At 40.8% G+C, this 18155-nt stretch overlaps 2 protein-coding genes across 3 annotated transcripts; one reads left to right on the top strand and one right to left on the bottom strand.

Annotated features, from left to right (window-relative positions):
* Positions 1-169: 169 nt before the first annotated feature.
* Positions 170-13325, bottom strand: ATG4A (autophagy related 4A cysteine peptidase). 2 transcript variants are annotated; one of them, XM_064518167.1, is made up of 13 exons: positions 13212-13325; positions 11108-11179; positions 10006-10077; positions 9440-9538; positions 8091-8192; positions 7473-7545; positions 6032-6111; positions 5010-5197; positions 4812-4890; positions 3690-3835; positions 2613-2669; positions 1257-1368; positions 170-1074 (listed from the first exon to the last, which is right to left on the bottom strand). In XM_064518167.1, exons 1-13 carry the CDS (start codon positions 13219-13221, stop codon positions 1010-1012), a joined length of 1155 nt encoding a protein of 384 aa, XP_064374237.1. In that variant the 5' UTR covers positions 13222-13325; the 3' UTR covers positions 170-1009. The 2 variants fall into 2 exon arrangements, with proteins under 2 accessions (XP_064374237.1, XP_064374236.1); XM_064518166.1 differs by having other exon boundaries at positions 11108-11218; positions 13212-13324.
* A 127-nt stretch (positions 13326-13452) lies between these two features.
* On the top strand, positions 13453-18153 carry PSMD10 (proteasome 26S subunit, non-ATPase 10). Its single transcript, XM_064518170.1, has 5 exons — positions 13453-13621; positions 13738-13836; positions 14657-14803; positions 14908-15074; positions 16139-18153. Exons 1-5 carry the CDS (start codon positions 13508-13510, stop codon positions 16290-16292), a joined length of 681 nt encoding a protein of 226 aa, XP_064374240.1. The 5' UTR covers positions 13453-13507; the 3' UTR covers positions 16293-18153.
* Positions 18154-18155: the final 2 nt, after the last annotated feature.

Consider the following 18155-nt stretch of genomic DNA (forward strand, 5'->3'; position numbering starts at 1 on the left):
AAACCTGTAGAATTAAGGCACTTTTATCAAAACAGATTTCAAAAGGCAACAAGTCAAAAAGCAACAATTAAGAAATTTGTGTATACCTATATATTAAATTTTAAGATAACCTGGTTTATATTGATTCCACACAAACAAATTAACAAAATATAGCAGCATACAACCTATGAAAAGCTTAAGAAATTTATTAGATGCACAGATAAAGTGCTGTAACAGAGAAACTTGTGTAAATCTATTTTAAAATAAATAAGGTACAGTTAAACCACTTTTGACTCATTTTAGCTCTGAAAGAAAAATCAACCTAAGTTTTAATGATTCAAATCTTAAGGTCAAGATGAAATATATCATAACTATAGCAGTGGTTGTGATCTATAGCAACTATTTGAGTCTCCTGTTCCTCTTGAGGTCTCCCAGAAACAGGAAGGCTATTGCAAAATGTATACATTAGATATAGTTCCTTTTACAGAAACATTTTTGTAATAAAGTGTGGTTGCTCAAATACATGTTAAAATATTTAACAAGGAAACAATTTTCTCCTGATCCAGTCGATCTTTTAAACAAGACAATGTATTTTTCCTATGATGCAGCCCACAGGAGGGAACAGAAGTAAACATCCTCCTTAACTTGAGATTGTTTTGCTTTAAGAACTAAACTATTGCATTATTATACGAGAGCAAGAAATATCCATTTGGGTTATCCCTTTCTCCGAACACAGAGCCCAACGATATACTGATTTCTGCCTTAATCTCAAAGGTCCATTGGTCTTCAGGTAAGACACACACTAAAAAGAGATTCCCTTTAAGTGTCTTACTACAAGATCTTCTACTGTCTTTCCCTCCAGGGAAGCTCCTGTTAAACTGCCACTGTCAGAGTTTTGGATGCTACTAGGTTTTTGTGCTCTGTTACCCACAATTTCAGGCACTTTGGGGCTAACATGGCTGTTTGCTTTAAGTCAATGCAATAATATTACCAATATATTCAACACACAGAAGAGTCACCACAGTTGCCTTCATACACTCAGGATCTCAAATTCTTCTTCCAATTCAAATAGCTTGTCAGTAGATTCAATGAGTTCTGCAAAAAAATTGAAACAACTAGATTCTAAAGACATGCCTGATTTTGTTTACTTAAAGAAAGAGAAACTTTGAAGGACACATTCTGAAAAGGTATTTTCTGAGTTATTAAAAAAAAAGAAAAAATTCTGTGCTAGCAATCACATACTGCTGCACAATAGTACTTTCAAATCAGTACTGTACCCGCTCCTGTTGTCGTCACTTCTGGCTTTGTTGGAGGTATGAAAGGAGGCCAGTGTGGTGGATGCTTCTGGACTAACTCAAACATCCGTAGGCTCTGTTGCTTTAGAATCTCCTGAGGACAGGATACACTCATTTTAAAAGATGCCTCAAAAAAATCTTCAAATCCTAAAAGTGTTTGCTTAATTAAAACCAATTTTTAATTAAAAACACTTTTAAATTACGTAAGTCTATTAAAGAACCAAGGCTTTAGGCAGACATACAGTGAAATCCTGTTACATTTTTACTACCTCCCATTATGAATCACCATTTCGTAGATATCTGTAATGTAAATTTTTCCATCTGAAAACACACCTGCAAGACAGAGCTCTTCAAGTTTGCCAGAAGTTATCAGTGTGTTGTAATACACCTTTAATTTTGTTTACATGTAGCAAACAGGCACCAAGAATGTACAATATTTTTCCACCTTTTAAAATTACATTCATGTGACTCTCTACACTCAAGTCTGCTGTTGATCAATGGGAACAAAAGAGAGATCCATCACCTCCAAAAACCAAGAGATTTTGAAGGACAGGGTTTGATCAAAAAGAAGACATTACTGAAGCCAAATTCCACTCCACTTCACTCAGATGAGTTACTTCAAGTCCTGTATTGCAAGGATTTACAAACTGGTTTGCTCAAGATACTGTTAGCTGTTTGGTGGGTTGTTTCCCCCCCCCCCCCCCCCCAATAAATGCCATTAGAGGTTGATGTTACTTGATGTTCAGACTTCTCTTGCTTAGTATACCAACTGCATGCTGAAATGACTAACAAACTGCCTGTCTAAAGTCCTTATCCTGTGGCAGCAAGCACCTTCTGCTTCCCTGGGATCAGCCGGAGCTGAGGGGATTCTGCATGTAATAGAATCAGATGTTCCTGGGACCAGGAACTTACATTCATGATTAGAACAAGTAATAATACATTATATTAAACAATAAAAAAGAATCATCAAGCAAATCATTTATACATCACTACAAGATGGCAGTTAAAAATAACAGTCATTTAGTGAGTATTAAATTTTAAAAGCAAGTTTCAGCTACTAAAGTAATAGCATTAAAGAAAGTCTTTTTAAGGGTATATATATTTACACCCATTTTCCAACTGGCAGGGTATATGTTGTCAGAGTACTGAACAACCTCTTTTTAGCATTTCAGTAACACTGTCTTACCCTGATGCATTAATGCATTTTTCTGTATGGCTCATTTAATTAGCAAACAGGGAGAGATCTAATGAGAATTTCCATTTTACCCCCCCCCCCAAAAAAAAGAGTGCACATAGTTTTACATAGAGCAAATAAAGATAGTAAGATTCCATTGTTACCTTTTGTACAAGACTACACCAGTTATCAAAATCATATTCTTCTTTGCAAAAGAAGCCCTGAGGAAAAAGAATTATGTAGTTTTTATCCTCGTGAGCTATAAACACGTGACACGAGTGAGTAAGGCAGAATTTCATCCCCGTTTTGTTAACAGCCCATATGATCATTAAGTATAAGAGCCAAAATATGTGGCAGCTCTAGGGAGAGGTCCCAAGAGTAGAACAAGGCCCCACCAAAATAAAGTCAACACACAAATGACAATGGCTCTTGTGTGCTCCTCCTTGGAGCCACAGCCAGTTCCAATAGCCCAGGTATCAGCAGAAGCTGACACCACCTACAAGACGAACCGCTGCCTATAGGACACCTTCCTTAGAGTGTCTGTATTGTAAATAGTAGATTCTTGTTCTTCACTATGATTATGTCTGATTCACTGTGTTCTTCTACATTCTGCACAGTTAAGTATTACTAAGGAAAAGAACACACTTTCCAAAAGGTAGTAGTATTAAATAATAACAATGAGCAGTCAATGAATGAAGGATGCCAGTATCTTTATACATTTTTTTAAGCTTTAACCACATGGCTTATAGGTGACACTCCCCAGGAACCCAACCAAAGGAAATTGGCAAGGGATCAGAATTAGTCTCTCTAAATACCACGGTTTCCCTGTGACATATATTGGATGACTACTACAAATAATTCCATTTAAAGATTTGCAAATTATGATATAAAAGTAGTAACTTGTCTGGAGTGACCATGCATAAGTGGAAGTGATGGAATAAAATAAGGAGCCCTGATTCAGTTCCATGCTTTCGCTAATAATACCTCTTGCAAAAGGTAAAGGCTGCTCAGTAAAGAAAATGAAAATATTTCCCTAGGATATAAACAGCCAGTTCCCCGCTTGACCTAAGTTTAACTATCCTGTGTAGCTATTATATAATTTACCACGTGTTGAATTCTGGATCATAGGAACTGCTCTGTGATCTTGTTTCCGTTCAAGGAAATGCATTACTGCCCTTATCAATATATAGAGGTATTACTTTGAAGTAAAGTATGTGCATCTATTATTTCCCAATACCTACTAAAGCTACTGAAGGGTCCAGATTCATGATCTTCATTCTGTGTGGGGCTTGCTGGCAGTGGAAGCTCTGGTCATCAACTGTGCCATTTTCTTCTGAATCTACAAAGCTTTGAGTGGTGTGAGGGTCCAAATAGATCAGCTCACTGCCTGTATGGGTAAAATCCGTGTGTTGATTATAATCAAGTGACTCTGATAAGCACTTCGTACAGACTTCTAAAATATCAGTTAGATTGTCATTACAGTCAAGATTATCTAGACTTTCTACGTAGGTATTCTTTAAGAAAATTGGAAGTTTAGACACAAATTTCCCACAGTGTATTTGGTATAATTTTCTATTGCGAAGTATTACCGTCGGGTTTTTTTTTTGTTGGTTTGTTCTACCTTTATTGCATACTTTCCTTTTTTCTATGTGAGATCCAATACATTTTAAAAAAATCTTAAATGTTGTAATCCTTAACATTCCACAGATCAAAAGGTACAGGATGACCACAAATACAATCTCTAATCCCATTAGACATTCATTCAGAAATTGGAACAAAGAAGTTTGACTAAATCAGTCCAGATTTCAAAAAAACAAACAAAAAAATCCATAAACTTATGGGTCAAACTGGAGTGAGAGCTGAAGAAAGATTGACTCTAGTATTAAATATTGCTGTAATTAAGAAAGGAAGACATGCAAGAAGGTGAAAAAGATATTGCTGTAAGAACAAATCTGAAATACAAGAAAATCATTTGAGAAAACTGTGAAGCAAAAGAATAAAACAAGACTATTCATTAGGAAGCAATTCAGGATTAGGAAAATAATTCAGGATTATAACAGTAAAGATATTTGACCAATAAACTTGCCAAATGCTATCAACTATTCCTAATGTGTTGTTTTTGCTTATGTGATTACTTATTTTTAAATATCTCGTTTTGCAGTTACCTTTACTCTCCTGTAAGAATCATATCATACTATTTCTGAAGTATTTTAAGTATGTTTCTTCATTTCTTCTGCTCTGTTTCTACTTATTTTTAAATATATTTTGTGAGGCTCATGCTTGAACTGCTTGCTATTTCCCCTTCCAAAAAAGGCTTTCTCTTTACATTATCAGCTTATTTGTAAAAAGATTTTTTTCCTTACCTAAAAATCCTATGAAATAATAGGCATTATTTGGTTTCCCTCCTAATGCTCCCAAAGACTGTGGCATCTTAAAGCATTCCTAGGTGTTCAAAGGGAGGAAAAGGAAATTGTAGTTGATTTGTATATTGATATCACAGGTACCTGAACTGATTTGACAATGACAAGCAATTCATTGAGGGGGGAAAAAAAACAACTTACTTTAAATGCATCAATATATACTGGATTTATGTGATTTATCCCTAGTCGTAGAGGTATAATAAGTAAGAGAGGTTTCCAGCCAGCACAGAACCCTGCTGCGTTTTTGTTTCGGCCAAGAGCACTTCTGTGCAAATGTGTGCTACTGTGGGCAGCACTGCTGCTCTGAGGAGGGGACCAACACATTTTCTCTGCGGGAATAAGAAAAGACACCGATCAGTGCACAAAGGAACATACGGTAGTTCCTTCTCTCAGTAATAAATTATGCTGCTTTGCCAGAGATCTTTTCATACAGCTCCTGTTTCAAAATAAAAGGAGCAGGGCATGGTAGTTGTAAGTATTTAGTAGACGTAATCCCAGTAGATATAGCATATGCTGGCACATGACAGTGAGCTATTACATAAATGATTAAGGTACATTTACTATTAGCATTATTAATACTGTAAAATTTTGCCTGTTAAATGTCAGGGAAATTAAATGACAGAGATGGTAACATTAGAAACTCCTCAAAAAACTCTTCACATCTAATGATGTGAACAGGAAATTAACATTCTGTGCGACTAAAGCAGAAGTAGGCTGTGGCTAAATATCACTTGTAAACCCACTTTCTTACAACTGAAAATAAAGACTGACCATGTGTTTCTCAGTGTTAGGATCTGCCACTGGTTTCTCTTTTGCCTGACAAAAGCACATCTCTTTGGCAAACTCTGTGTTAAAAACAATTCCCTTTATTTCTACATGCTGCAACCTCATTCCACTTCTGGGGTAAGCGTTTAGATAGTACAGAACACACTCAATGTTTCCCAAACTGTATGGTATATAAGCTGCCCACCAAAAATGCCTACACCACTTGGTTCTAGCTTTAGTTTTGGACAAAACCTGAGATTGTATTTCTTTTATTTCTTGCCCCCAGAACAAGTAAGGCTAATCCATGCTGGCCTAAAAGTATTTTGTTCATGTTTAAACACATTCAAGAAAATGGTATCAAATCAGAAACTCAATTAGAGGACTGATGTTTCACTTACTGATGTCTTCAATGACCACTGTATTGTCCATAGATACATAAACTGCTAATGAATTCCATTCATCAAATAGAGCAAGCTTCCTAGAAAATATTAAGGTAATAATTATTATAAATTAATTAGGCCCAAGAGGGTAGCTTTGCACTCAAGACAATTAGATGGTTCTTGAATGAAAAGTTAAACTGTTTCTTAGGAAAAGCATCATTATTGGGTTTTTGAAAGTCCCGGTGAAATAAAAAGATAAGCTTAAATATATTGAAAAATATAAATACTATATGGTACCAGGATAGGGATAGACACTGTACCATGGGCAAACTGTTTTCTCCCATTGCCAATTGCATTGATATTAACAGCTCAGCCACACAATAAAGTTTATTACTTTTCATTGCACTTAAGAGCCTCAGCAATGGGATCTTGTCCATTGTGTCTGGCATTGTACAGAGAAGCACAAAATTCCTGCTCCAGAACTTTCAATCATTTTTTCACATGCTTTCTGCATAAGAAGTTCCACTAAATTCAGTGGAGCTATTCATGTGCATGCATGGCCAGCAGAACCAGGGCACTAAAAACACGACCAGCTGAAGGTTTTGGGCACATAACAGTTAGAAGGGAGGCACTGTAGCACGTAAGTGTCTGTCCATGTATGTGAAATGCAAAACTCTGGGGAAGGCAGCTATACTCCCTAAACTGCACAAGCAGAGTTAGGTGTCTAAAATAAGCCAGGAAAGCCTGTATGTGAGCACTAAGCCATGAAGAACTTGTCAGTGAAAAGAGCTGGAGGCCAGGGCATGTTTTAGCTCCTCTCTCTATCTGGAATGTGTGTCTAAGGCAGTGTTGCAAACACACTGCTGACCACTCAGGATCGGGAGCTGAGGTCAGGCACCTCTAAATCATCCTTCAGAGAACTGGGCAGAGTCGACCCTATTCTTTTAAATGTGGCTTCCAGCCTACGAAGAGCTACCCATCTTTTATACAGCAGCGATGTTAGGCAGAACTGCTGTTCAGAAAGTAAGAAATCCCAGTTCAGTTCCCTCCTTGGCCTCTCTAGGCTTCATTCTCACCTTTCATACCAGCACTGTAATGTGAGTGGTGGCACTTGACCTGTCAAAGCTGTGCCACTGTGTAGAAAGGAGTATGTATCGCTGGTGCTCGCTGGTTAGGGCAAGCGGATGGCATGGTGGGGCAGACCTTCTTGCAGCTCCTGCTCTGCAGGTTCTTGCTATATTCAAACTTAGAACTCACCCATTCCCCACTCAGTACCAGCCCACCAGGCTACACTGTCGTGGTCCTCACTGTCTGGGTAACTGCATGCTACGTGTATATGTTCCTGACTCTGAGACCAGGGGAGGTGCAGCCCCTTAACGATATCCAGCCTCATTGTGGCCTCTGAGCTAAGCTGTGCAGGGCAAGTACATTCTGCATAAGCTAGTACGATTTGACTTACTTTAGTACTTGAGCAACCGTATTTGGTCCAAACCATTCTCCAATTGATTTCCCCTCTCCAACACCCATCTGCGCTGTTTTTATGAGGGGAAAAGCACACATATACACACACACACACAGAAAAAAGACCACAAAGAGTCTGGTAACAATATATATTAAATAGTGTTGTCATATCTTATAGAGCAATTGCAAAATCTATTTAGCAATAATTACTTTCTCAATCTATGCTCTTTTCAAGACTTCATGACTGCTAGTTCCTTTAACAAACAAAGAGTTTATAAACTATATACGAATTACAAATATTAGTGATCTGTATTACAAAATGCAGCTATAACCAACAAGAATGTCTATTTTAGTATTAACGAGTCTGGAACCCAAGATTTATATACTTTTTCAAGGGCTAGACTCTAGTATATGGCTTTATTTACATCTCAGTGAATAACACATGTACTGTTTTACTTTGTACTCATCTGCATGCATTTTTACCTCTATATAAACTTACACACACTGTCTTCATAATCACCATTTTAAGATTATGAATTAACATATTATAAAACTAGTAAGTTTCAACACAGTAGGAATTTACGTGGAAAAACAAAAAGTTGATAGGTGTTCTTACCCATCTGGTGGATGGAATAACAGCAATCCTTCCTATCTAGAAAGCATCGTAAGATTCTGTGATATTCTTCTGGTTGTTTTTTGTGTTTTTCCCATTGCCAATCTTGTTGGGAAAAAGTTATATGGATTAAAAAATAATAATGCTTCCATCATTTCCATCAAAATTACTAGACAGCAGTAGAATATCAAAAGATTAATGTATAATTTCTCTCTAGTATTTACATTTTGTTTCTAGTTCCTAGAATTCCCAGCTTGTCCTTTATCATCAGCTTGTTCTTTATCATCATAGAATAGATTGTGAAAACAGGGAAAATGAAAAAAAAAAAGGTCAAATGAAAATATATGAACCATATACTGACTGATCAATTCTGAAAACTGATAGCTATTGCCATATCTATGAGCTGACAAGATCATTTAAAACTATACGCTATTTTTATATTGTGTTAGATTTGCAAGCATACATCAGAACATAAGCTATAATCCATAAAACAAAGTCTAAACACAGTAGTGACCCTCTCACAAGCAAAATCTGAACCACAGCAATGCCATGTATGCTCTTACTCCTAACATAAAGTAGTTACCTCACATTTACTAAGAGAAGTGCATGCCTAGGGCAGGTACTACAGAGTAAATGCATACTACAAGTTCATATTGTAGTTTTTCTTCATGGTAATTTGTTTGGTTCCATACTCTTCAGTTAGATCCTTGCTCCTCCATTGTGTGGATTCATTTACTCAAGTAGATAAATCCACACAGCATACTGCCGTATTAACCACAGCACAATAGGATAGGAATTACAGAATTTAATTGGTACAGCAGCTACTCACAGACCAGACCTAAGAAGCTTTACCTGTCATCCCAGAACGTGAAACGTTCGTACAGGCTTAAGCGCTTGCACTAATGGATTCTGCCACAGGGTTTGGACCACAGGCTGGAGAGAGGCGCGTGGTCTGTGAAGTACTAGGTGTGACGTCTACCACCATGTAACTATTCACACAGTCCTTGTGTGCAATTATTTAGTCATTACGTAAGCACTGAAGAGAAGGATAAGAACTCAGTCCCGTGACAGTAGGATTCCCCGTGGCTTCAACTTGATTATTCCTCAGAGAGATTTACAAAATAATGATAATGGCATTCCCTATTTGTGCTCCCTCTATTCCTATTTCTCTGCTTAAGGTTATGATCTGGCCCAGCTGGATAAGAATTACTCACATAATTCATTAGTAACTTTTATCAGGGCATCAAGAGAGTTTCATTAATAAATTTAGGGTTTGTGCACTTACGGAAAACTACAACAAAAATTAAAAGCTGTGCAAACAATATAAAAGTTCATTCAGCAACAGCACTCACCTCTTCCTAAATGTCTGCAGATCAGTGCTTGTGCCAGCATCATCTGCCCACACCGCAGCATACATCCCCAGCCAGCATCAGATGAAGGACCAGTGCCACCTATAAGAAAAGTTCATCACATTATGGTCCTTAAATTGAATGTAGCATCACAGAGAAGATTTCAGAGTGCTAGAATCCAGCAAGCCATCTGAAAATCTCTAATAACTGTCCTATGGATAAAAGACACTGAGCAAGACTTTTTTTTTTCCTTATTTTTGGTCTAAGTTCTAATTGCTGAATTGCACAAATAAACAAATTTCATTTATTTCTTGTACAGCTGACTTGCTTTTCATTCTTCAAGTAACATTCACAAACTGTTTACTGCTTGCTATACAAACACTAAGACCTGATTATCTACAGGTAAAAGTAAATGCAGTTTTTAATAAGTTTCATATTTTGTTTGCACAAATAGTAAAATGATACTCAAAATGTTCTAACATTGTAAAAATCATTTTTTCAGTCCACAGTAACATCACTAATCCTGCAATGTAATTTGTAATAAGGCAGCATTTCTGCAGTATACTCACCAATAGGTGAAAATTTTCTTCTATATGTAAACCAGAGACGAGCACTTATATCCAACAATAATTTAGATTTGTCTGGAACATTTTAAAAAGGAAAGAAACTATTAAAAAACTTCTAAAACTGAAAAAAAATCTAATTTCATCAATATATGCAATATACAGAGTGCATGGATGATTCCTGTTAGCTTTTACATCTAAAATCCCTTAATACTTAAAACTTGCTTTTAGCCATTTTAATATTGAAAGAACTTTTAGGATGCTAATTAAAGTTAAATTATTAAGGATGAAATAATTATTAGCCAGTGAAGACTTTAAAAGTGTTTGGAATAACTACGCCCAGCTTGAATGAAACAACTACGGAGAATTATGTCCTCTGGAAAGAACCGGTAAAGCAAGTTAAAAATCTTAAAGCATTTCTACATGCAAAAGAACACAAAATTACGTATTACCTCTAAACCCAGTATTATATCATTTTTAGAAAATGTTAATAATATTAAATCTAATTAAATCACTCTCTTTTTTAATATATACTCTGACAGACTTCTCTCAAAGGCTCTCAAGAATTCTTAAGGATCTTATTTACTGCATTTTCCCTTAGCGGTGGGTCTGACTGACTGGCCTTCCCAGGTTCCTTCAGCCAACAGAGGCTGTGCACAGCACTGTCAGCTGTCTTTAATACCACGCCTGTATGGATGGCCACTACCTCTGACATGGCCACAAGATGATGCCCTCGTCCTCTCCCCAAGGAAAAGGGCAGGCCGTAGTCAGCACCCCTCAGGGGAAAATAACACTAATAAAACTGAACTTTCCCCCCAATTTTTTTTTTTCCCTGAAGCATTTAATTTCTAGAAGTAAGCAGCCTCATGACTAGCCTTTGTCACAAGTGCAACTTGTTTGCACAAACCATTATAGAAAGGACTTTGGCAAACTTCTGGTTTCATATTAGGATGGATACCACTGCTTCTATTTGGTTTCTTGTTTACAGAGAAAAATAGATTTCTTTCATGAGACATTTAGGGAACAGAAGAATATAAGGAGCTGCTGTTGCATGCAAATTTATGAATCCTGTATGGATTTTACTGATGAATTCTCATTTTAAAGATACCTGCTTTTAGGTGGTGTTGCCTTCCCAGAATCCAGACCGGCTCATCAGTTTCTGGAAATTCTTCTAAGTAGTCTGATAAAATAGTGATTTGGTTTTCATACCTAGATAAAACTGAAGAGGAATACACAAAATTCAAACTCCATTTTGTCCTTTTGTTCTTTTATGCCCAACTCTGAGTTCTTAGACTGGACTAGATGCAGCTAGTTTGTGCAGCCTTTGATCTTCTGAACTGTGCTACCAGCTGCATTTACTCTTTTCTTTTAACAACATGTTCTGCCATTGAAATATCCAATGGTTTGGTTGTTTCTCATTCTGATCCTCAGCGAATTCTGAGAGAATAATACGGCTGACACCTTGGTTGTAAGCAGCCTGTCTGAAGCCAGTAGCCAAAATTCAGGATGACTGCAGCAAGAACAAGGTTTGATCCAAGAAAATCAACAAAGGGAAGAACAATTCAGGCATCGATGCGTATGCGCCCACGCTCGATCTTAAATGTACAAATACTGTTGTGATCATGTCCTCTGCTTAATGTGAAGCACGTGAAAAGCGTTAGCAAGACTCTGCTTTGCTTTCCTAAATGGAGATTTGAAACACTTCAGAAAAAGATGTATTAATGTTATTATTCGGCTTAGACCAATTTACTGTAAAATAACAAATGATAATTAACACTGCTAAAAGATGACAGTTCAATCAATTATTATACAATTAAGGCAGGGTTTGTTGGAAGTGAAGCAACCCTTCAGTTGTAAAAATGAACATAAAATCATTTATTTCTTTTAAATAACATAAACTAAAGAAATATGCTGCCAATGAATCAGAAGTTGAAAGGGAAAGTGAACACGATCATATTTTACTATTTGAGTAAGTGCAAAAATACACAGTATAAAGAACAAACAATCATGAGGTAAATATACAAAAAGGCCTCAACTTTTGCTAGGAATATACACTACAATGATCAGAAATGAAATTCAGCTACACTCCCTTTTGATTAGAGCAGCCAGAGCCGACGCAATACCAAGGGGTACCAAGCACTGAGGGTACACCTCTGCGTTTCAATACGCTGTTGTTAAAAAATGCGGTGAACTTTTCTCTTATAGCCATATACATAGCAAAAGGGCTTTTAAAACTGGTATTTTTCCTCTGCCAGAAGATTCATCATTTATTTGACTTAATAAATAGTCTATTTTTGAGTCAAAACATTAAAAAAGGTTCTCTCATCTCCTGAGATCCCACAGCAGAGAGCTTTCTGTGCGCTGTGTGTCCTTCCCAAACCCGCCGTCATATGACAAGTCAGACCATCCAGAAAGGAATTACTGGGGTTTCTTCTCTCCGCCAAGTCCTAATCCTTCTCCCGCTGCAGGCCGCGAGGAGGCCGTGACCCGGGGGAGAGCACGCGCGGGGGGCTGCGTGGACAGGCCCCACCGCGGGGTCCCGCTGCGCCCCACACCAGCACCATGCCGAGGGGCCAAACCGGAGCCACGCAGCAGCAACTTTCAGGCTTTAATGCTAGGAAGGACCTGCAAGCTGGAGCCTCCCTGCAGCGCTGGGGCGAACATTGTGCGTGGAAACACACCGGGGAACTGCACCTCAACAGGCACCGAGAGAGGCGAATGCCTTTGCTCAGCTCTGCTTCCTGCCCCAGTATTTAAAGGGGGTGAGTGCCGGGCCGCTCGGGTCCCCGGCCGCGGCTCTGCAGGCAGCACCTCTCGGCACCGCAACACCCCCCAACCGAAAGCGCTCATTTTTTTAAAGCCGTGACTTTCCGCGCCCGGGCGCGGCGGTGTCTCGGGAGAAGGCCGCAGGGAAGCGCGGCCGCCGCGCCGGCTCCCCGCGCGCTCCCCTGAACGCTGCCCGCGCGGCGCAGCCCCCGGCCCGGCGGGCAGCAGCCTCCCCCGGCGCTGCGGAGCCGAGGGCCGAGCGGGCCCGGGGGCCCCGCAGAGCCGCCGCCCGCCGCGGCCCAGGGGCGGCAGTCGCCGCCGGCCCCCTCCCCCCCGCGCTGTCACCCCCGCGCGCGCGCCGCCGCCCCAACGGCCGCAACCGCCGCCCCGCGCGCGCCTTCTCGCCCCCCGCTGCCGGCCGCCGGCCCCGCGCCGCCGCCCCTCACCTGACTCCATCCTCCTGCTGTCACCATCCTCCTCCTCCTCGCCCCGGCACGGCGGCGCAGCGCCGCGGCGGCGCGGGGCGCCCTGGGAGGTGTAGTCCCGCCGGCGGCACGGCCTCGCCGCCCCGCGCCGCCCCCACGGCGGGCGGACTGCAAATCCCAGCAGGCCGCGAGGCCCCAGCCGGAGCAGCGGCGCAGGCCAGCGGGCGCCATTGGCCGGCGGGGAGCGGCGGCGCGCCTGCGATTGGCTGGCGGGAGGGCCGCGGCGCCGCCCCCTGTCGGCAGGGCGAGGCGGCGGCATGGAGGGCTCGGTGTCGGACGTGGAGGTCTGCAACCTGGCCTACGCCGGGCGGCTGGAGGAGCTGCGCGCCCGGCTGCAGCGCGACCGCGGCCTGGCCACGCGCGCGGACCAGGTCAGCGCGGCGGCGGGGGGGGCGGCGGCGGGGGCGGGCAGCGCGGGGGGCGGCCCTGGCGGTATCACCCCCCCCCCCCCCCCGGCGGCGGCCTCACGGCGCTCTCCCGCCCGCAGGACAGCCGGACCGCGCTGCACTGGGCCTGCTCGGCCGGACACACGGCCGTCGCCGACCTGCTCCTCGGCCTCGGCGTGCCCGTCGGCGACAAGGACGACGTGAGTGGGCTGCGCGGGCCTGCGGCTGCCCGGGCGGGCGTCCCCCGGCGCGGCGGGCGGTGCTCCCCGCGGTGCCCCTCGCGGCTCGGGGCGCCTGCCCGGGCGCAGGGCAGCGGGCGGGAGGAGTCTCGCTTCTGGTCCGGCAGGGCTTGGGAAGGTCCTCTGAACCGAGCGGAACCAGGGGCGGTACCAGGGCGTCGCTGGTGTGCGCGGGTGTTTGTTCGTGTTACCTTCGTCCCCCTGTGCCGAGTCGTCAGTACCGTGAAGGTGAGGATGTAGGTTCAAGCCCCAGTTCTCCGTTACGGAGGTGGTACCAGATTCGGGGGTTTTGCAGCTGCGGAGGAGATGGACTGACCCTGTGACACAGGAGAAGCTGGCAGAATGGTGCCCGTCCTGGAAATCACCCTTAAAGAAGGGAACGTTGCTCTACTCTTAATTAGAGGCTGGTGTACTAAAAACATTCCAGAAACTTTTGAAGACCCTTTTCTGCCATTCTTATTTGCTCTTAAAAATATCTTCCTTCTTAAATAATGCTATTGATTCTGTTAGGGTTAAGTGCCCTGCAGCATGTCATGCAGAACTGGAGCAGAAGTGGTTCCTGTCATCAGTATCTGGCAAAAAGTTATCGGTTAACATGCAGACATAGAAGTGGACCCAGGACTTGTCTATGTGGTGATAATCAATAACGTTTAGCTCTACCGTTACAAGCATATATGCGATGTGACTTGTGTGTGGTTTAGTCTGCACTGGGGTTAATGCTTCATATTATTTTTCCCATGAAACTCCTGATTTGAATAATCTTTCTTTCCTGTCTCTCTAGGCTGGTTGGACTCCCCTACATATTGCTGCTTCGGCAGGCCGTGATGAAATTGTGAAAGCCCTCATTGACAAGGGTGCCCATGTGAACGCTGTCAATCAAAATGGCTGTACGCCCCTGCATTATGCTGCCTCCAAAAACAAGCAGGAGGTATGATTCCCTATGCTACTGGAGCTGGCATCACTCTTGTAAAAAGTATTTAGTTAAGTTAACTTTTCTTCCTTTTTTCCTGTTTTCTCTTCCTACGTATTCAGATTGCAATCATGCTTTTAGAGAATGGAGCTGATCCAGATGCAACAGATCATTTTGAGTCCACTCCACTACACAGAGCAGCAGCCAAAGGAAACCTAAAAATGATACAGATACTTCTGCGGCACAATGCATCTGTTAATATACAGGACTCTGAAGGGAATACTCCTCTGTAAGTTATTTTTATGTTTATTTTGATTGCATTTTAATCTCTCTGAAATCAAAATCTCTGTTACTTCAATTGCAAGCTTTTTGGTTTTTGCTTTTTTTGTTTTTTAAACTTTCAGTTGCTTCAAAACATTCCATTGCTTTATATTCCTATATAGCCAAAAAGGATTTGGGGAAACCATATTTAGTATTTTGCTTAAGTGTGTGTGTGTGTGTGTGTGTGTGTACATACTTTAATTTGTGTTACTGTATCTACTTAAAAAGCTTAGAACACCTTTTATAATAATTTGGGATCATTCATTTGCCACCAGAGGGTAGAAAACATGCTAATAAGATCAAAGTTGGAGGAAAATCGTCTTGCAGGCTGGTCTGCTCAATCCTGCCAAGCAAGAACTAGTTCTGCAAGCTTTTCTTCATCTCTCTAAGGAAAATAAGTTGAAATTCAAATACAGTTGGTCCATTTTTTTCTTATCTTACAGATCAGTTTGAACCTGTAGGGATGAAATCTTTGAAACTGGTGGCAAAACTCTTCCTTGTCTACAATGGAATCAAGATTTTGCCATGAATAAGATCAAACAATCAAATATTTTGAATGCATATAAAGCCCAGTATTATCCCAGAACACATGCATTCATTCTCAAAATGCTGTGTCAAATGGAAAAAAAATGTTTGCCATATTTGCAATAATTCTTTATTTCATATTTTTGTTAAGCATCATTTGATTTAGTTCATCTTTTCTAATTCAAATAGAGATTACCATTTCCAATTTCACTGTGGATTATCTTCTGCTTCTTAGCTTTGCTGACTGCAGAGCCAAATCCTAACCTAGACAAGTGTCTTAATGTTGTGAAGACAGTAGAATGAGGAATGTTCTTGAGTTGCTTAATGACAACAAACTGACTGGATAGTAGACTTTGAAATCTGTAGAGAGAGTTGGTTGCATGTGGTTTTGTTGTTTTATAAATTCTCCCCCCCCAGCATTCATACTGTCATTTTGACAAGGCTTAATTATTGCTCTTTATAAGCCTGGACTATTTAATAGTGGCTGTGGGTTTCTTCTTATTGCAGTCATTTAGCCTGCGATGAAGAAAGAGTGGATGAGGCAAAGCTGCTGGTGTCTCATGGTGCAAGTATTCACATTGAGAATAAAGAAGAATTGACCCCACTGAAAGTGGCAAAAGGTGGCCTGGGAGCCATACTTAAACGAATGGTGGAAGGCTAGTGGGGACGTTTGACTTGACTCTCCTTCCTGTTGCACTTGACTGCAAGCTTCACATTTTTCAGTGTTCAACTATGATGTCATATACGAGCATCACCGTGATAATAAAATGTGCACCTCGATTTCCTTCAGCTATGCTGCCCAAACAGCCATTTGTTCTTCTGTTAATTAAACAGAATTAAACAGATCACTGCTTTTAAAGTATTTTTCAATATCTTGCAGTTTTCTTTGTTTACAGTGTGATCTGTATAAATTAGGTCATTCCTTCTATTTTCAGAGCCTCGTGTAGGATTGTCTTTCAAGCAACAGGACCAAAAATGCTTTAATCTGTTAAAGTTAGTTTTATTTTGGAAGCCTATTCTAGAGTTGGCTTTGCTTTCCCTTGACCTCTGTGTTTTCTTGTGTTTTTGTAGCTACTGATTCTTTTCCTTCAGATGGTTCTAAATTACTCCTCTGCCTTTGTAGTATGCAGTTTGCTCAGGTATTTATAATTGTACCTATTTTTATTCTTGTCAGTCTTTTGGACTGAGCTCTGAGTCTTTTATGCTTTTCTTTTGTTATCCCTTCTTATCTTGATTCTTTGAATCTTGAAGTATTCATTTAATGGAGCACTCCGGACTGCCTGCAGAATGCAGATGCAAGTTCATAGTTACCTCTGCAAAGACTCTCTTGTATAATTATATGCTCTGGAAACTCTTCAGGAATATGCTTTGCGTCTTATTTTACTTCCTGTTATTCTTTCTATAAATATCTTTTCCGTTGCTGCTTGACTCCCATTATGTAGTACTGAGACTTCTACATGGTTTACCTTTTTATTTAATAACAGAAGCCTAGGTTAATCCTTAGTCATAGCAAATACTGCCATTAAGTTATTAGAAGGTAGAGTGTTTGTGACCATAGCAAACTGATATAAAATTAGATGCATTTTATAAGCTTTATGGCCTCTACCATAGTCTTCCCATGGCTTGACCTGGCAGACTCCTAGTCAAAGCTTTATTTCAGTGTTTTAAGTGACATTAGTTTGTGCGGTGAAAACTGTTGCAGCAGTTACAGAGCAATTTTATGCCCATGGTGACAGTAAAGCCCTCTCTTTAATCAGCTTCCCGTGAATTTTCCATGCTGTTATTAATGCTTGTAAAACTGTAGCTGGAAGAAACACCTCTTAAGTATCCTGAGACACTGTAAGACACAACTGTGGGGAAACCTGTCCTCTGGAAAAGTCTTCTTGCTGCTGGGAGGACAGGAAGAGCCCTGAGCTGTAGAGCTGAGTTGTCTTTAAATAATTAGGAAACTGAAGATGATTTTCTGCAGAAAAGAGTGAGCATCTTGTTTTGAGGGTGACCTTCCAAACTCTTCCAAAAAACTTGTACATGGGAATAAAGAGGAAAGTAAACGTCCTTATACGTAGGTTATTAGAAAAACTTCCTTCTGGCAAATTCTGTGCTGACTGTAGTTATCTCAGCTTTTGTTTGGGTGGGGGGTAAGTGGAGCTAACCTTTATGTTGCTTTTAATGACAACTTTGAAGGCTTCCATGTGCTTATTAGCACTTGCACATTCATCTCTTACTTCTGTACTAGTAATTTCTGATTGAATCGGTGTGTGTGCAGGTGGTGTTTTGTTTTTTGTCAATATTTTAACATTAATCAATAGAGCTGAAAGTACTTATTACATAATGAAAGATCAATAATGGACATTTCTGACAGTAGAATCTTTTCATGAGAGGGAAGGACAAAGTTCAACATATGACCTGCTGTTCTGGTGTTGGTAAGATCACTTGGGACACTAGGGGGCTAGACTTTTCCCCTTTCTAAACAGGTGATGCAGATAAAATTCTGTGAAATAAAAACATTTTTCTAAACAACAGT

The sequence above is a fragment of the Dromaius novaehollandiae genome, chromosome 11 (assembly GCF_036370855.1).
Source record: "Dromaius novaehollandiae isolate bDroNov1 chromosome 11, bDroNov1.hap1, whole genome shotgun sequence".
Taxonomy (NCBI): Eukaryota; Metazoa; Chordata; class Aves; order Casuariiformes; family Dromaiidae; genus Dromaius; species Dromaius novaehollandiae.